Source organism: Coccinella septempunctata, chromosome 2, assembly GCF_907165205.1.
Source record: "Coccinella septempunctata chromosome 2, icCocSept1.1, whole genome shotgun sequence".
Classification (NCBI taxonomy): domain Eukaryota; kingdom Metazoa; phylum Arthropoda; class Insecta; order Coleoptera; family Coccinellidae; genus Coccinella; species Coccinella septempunctata.
In genome coordinates this window covers 42280030-42283098 of record NC_058190.1, presented here as the reverse complement: position 1 = coordinate 42283098, position 3069 = coordinate 42280030, and the positions used below count along the sequence as shown (strand labels likewise).

General features: G+C 36.5%; 1 protein-coding gene across 1 annotated transcript; it reads left to right on the top strand.

Annotated features, from left to right (window-relative positions):
• Positions 1 to 242: 242 nt before the first annotated feature.
• LOC123307657 lies at positions 243 to 2826 on the top strand. The gene is made up of 2 exons (XM_044890050.1): positions 243 to 1000; positions 2237 to 2826. Exons 1-2 carry the CDS (start codon positions 298 to 300, stop codon positions 2779 to 2781), a joined length of 1248 nt encoding a protein of 415 aa, XP_044745985.1. The 5' UTR covers positions 243 to 297; the 3' UTR covers positions 2782 to 2826.
• The last annotated feature ends 243 nt before the right edge of the window (positions 2827 to 3069 follow it).

Genomic DNA, 3069 nt, shown 5'->3' with positions numbered 1-3069 from the left:
ACACTCGATTTGATTCATACCAGTGTAGAGGAAGTGTAGTTTATCTACATATAGTCGAAAGGAGATGTAGATAAACTACACCTCCTCTGCACTGGTGTAAATTCAATCAGCAAACGAATACTAAAATCGAGTGTAGAAAAGTGCTACACTTTTTATGCAAACGAAAGGACCTAATAGTTTGATGCCAAATTCGATGTCGACAAAAAAACTCGAATCTTCTCGAAAAAGTACCAATGACAATGTGCCCCTAAACTCTGTGGCACCTATCAAAGTCATCACCAAATTTTTGTCAGAAACATGGCGGAAGATCCGGTTGTAAATCTCCTACGACAGCATTTCAAGAAAGTGAACGAGTGTCTGAGGGATAAGAAGAATTTCGACATATTGACAAGATTCAGCTTCAGATCTACATGCGATAAGGCGATCGACGATACAGATTTCTACACAGACGATGAGTACGTAAACCCGGAATTCGAAATGTCTCAACGTAGACCCGGCAAAAGTTTCCCAGAGGTTCCCAGGCAGATTCTAGATACCTCTATCGAAGAAATCGAGTCGGAAGAATTCCAGGCTGAGACGGATTTTGACGGATCCAGCATCGGAAGGAGATCTGTATCTGAGGCCACTTCTTCGGTGTACAACACAACTTTTGAAGATGCCGATCAAAGGGAGGAGAACGAAGTGCAATATCCTGTAATTCCCTACAGGAAACCTTCTCGAAAATCGCTTCTGGAAAGACCGCAAACACCCATGTTGGAAATGTACGATTCTGAAGAAGAGAGCGAGTATTATGAGTACAGTGATCCCACGCCTAGAAAAATGGAGGGATCCCAAAAGTTTATCCTGTATCCGGAGCAATTACAAGCCGGTGACTTAAATTTTGCTGGAAAAAACGAGGAATTGAGTCATGAAACGACTGTCGAGAGACCAGAAATGTTAGGAATCTTGCCGAGGAAAGAGGATACTAAGGAGAAATGTAGAATTCCCACACCTGAGGAAAGTAGGTTGATTTTTCTGGAATTTGACGCGAATGACAAGACATATTAACTTCTGCGCATTTAGAAACTGCTATGAGTACCTGCTCATGTGTAAAGTATCATTTCATATAATTTAACTTTTGTCAATCATTCTTCATTTGAAAATTTTTTGCCTCTTTTAGCTGAATTTTCAAAGTGAGAAGCCATTTAAAATTGTCCGCGTTATGATATACACAGATAATATTTCAATCCCCTATTTTATTCAAAAAACATTCACTTTTTAAGTTTAAATTATAGTCAAATAACTGTTATTGAATTTATCGAGACAGAAAAAACTTATTTCATCTTTGCTCCTTTGGACCAGTTTTAACTGGCATTTTTCTTGTCCACAATTATTAGGTACAGGGTGTCCGAGTTAAAGTATCCCTATACCTTATTGTGGAAACTAAAGGAGCAAGAAGAAAAAGTTAAATACAAAACTTGTCTGTAATCGATTGAACTTTTATTTATTCTATCAGCTTAATTACTTAATTATCGTTAGTTCTTACAAGAAAATGCACTTTGTCGTCCATATTCTGAAACTATGCACTTCACAGAAAAAGTTTAAATAAATTTTTTGCTCATTTTGACCTGCTCTACATGATGAAAAAGAAAAAAATATAGGTTGCGATTTGAAAAAATTAAGTCAACTTCTATTTGAATTTTTAACTTCAATTTTTAGAGACCCTGTATATCAGATTTCTCAAAATAGTGATGTAACGTATGATCCAATATGTTGACAAGACCTGGGCAAAATTTGGTTTTGATACATTCTCTAGAAAACTACTATCAGCTATTTTAGTGAGCACCGATACAGCTGTCGAAATTTTAGGAAAAAGTCGAATATCTCAGAATCATTTCTATATAGGACCATGATTGTCATACCAAAGTTACCTTAAAATTTGACAAGGAATTCAAAAATGCAATAATATACAGGGTGTTCCATTCAAAATAAGAAAGTTGATATCAATAGGGAAAAAAACGGAGCATCCTGTATTAAGGTGGGTTACAAAAAATAAAAGTTCTCAATTGAATTCACTTGCAATGAATTATGTAATGAGTATAAATAGCTTATATTTACAGTAAGATATTTCTGAATGGAGGAAAATAAGATTATCTTACTGAGAACACATAGGATAAAGAAATCTGAATGATTTTTAGAATCAAAAACATTATTTTTCAATATATATTCTCATTCAACACAACTTTTATTCCAACAGATGAGCGAGCTTTCAACGAAGAACTTGAAATGTACAAGAGAGACATCAAACTAGAACAAACCATAAGAAGTGACAAAAACTTCCACGATCGATCCCTTGAAATCCACCCACCAACTTCTAGCTGCAGTCAATGTACGAAAAGCATACGCGGACTTGATGAAAGATCTCGTATTTTTGAAATAGACTCCAGTTCAGGCCTGGACGCCAATGAAAAAGTCCCGGAGTACCTCAAGAATTATTTCGAAGAGGCTAAAACCAACGTGTGCCGAAAATCATCCGAATGCCATCGAGAAAGCAGCGAGAAATGCAATTTTGGCAGTCCCTATGTTGAGTCATCGGTTGATAACGATTTGCTGGAACTCGTTTACGAGAAGATTTTCTCGAATACTTCATCGAAACACGAAGGCCTCAATTCGCCAGCTTTCGAAAAAGCTAACATTGCCGATAACAACTATTTTACCATGAATCATTTGGAAATACAGAAAGAAATGATGAAGAGAATCGAGGATATGTACAAACCTGGTGATGGCAAATACAGCAACTGAAATTTATGCAAATCGATCTAAATATATCATGGTGCTGGTACTACTTATCTGTTTTTAAATTGTCTTCTTGCCTTTAGGGGGCAGATCAGTTTAGCTAACCGTAAATCATATAACAAATGTTGCGATCTAAATCTAATGAGCCTACTACCATAAAGTATCAACGGAAATTCCATTTCGTCCTAAAAGAGAGTAGATGCCGACCACGGTTTCGATATCATTCGACGTCGTCAGAGTAACGCAACCCATACCCCGACGAAAATGGAATGAATATTCACTTGCATAACTTTT

Coding starts and splice junctions, on each gene's coding strand:
- LOC123307657 (XM_044890050.1), top strand. CDS start 298: ATGGCGGAAGATCCGGTTGTAAATCTCCTACGACAGCATTTCAAGAAA. Junction 1,001..2,236: donor AATTCCCACACCTGAGGAAA/GTAGGTTGATTT, acceptor TTATTCCAACAG/ATGAGCGAGCTTTCAACGAA.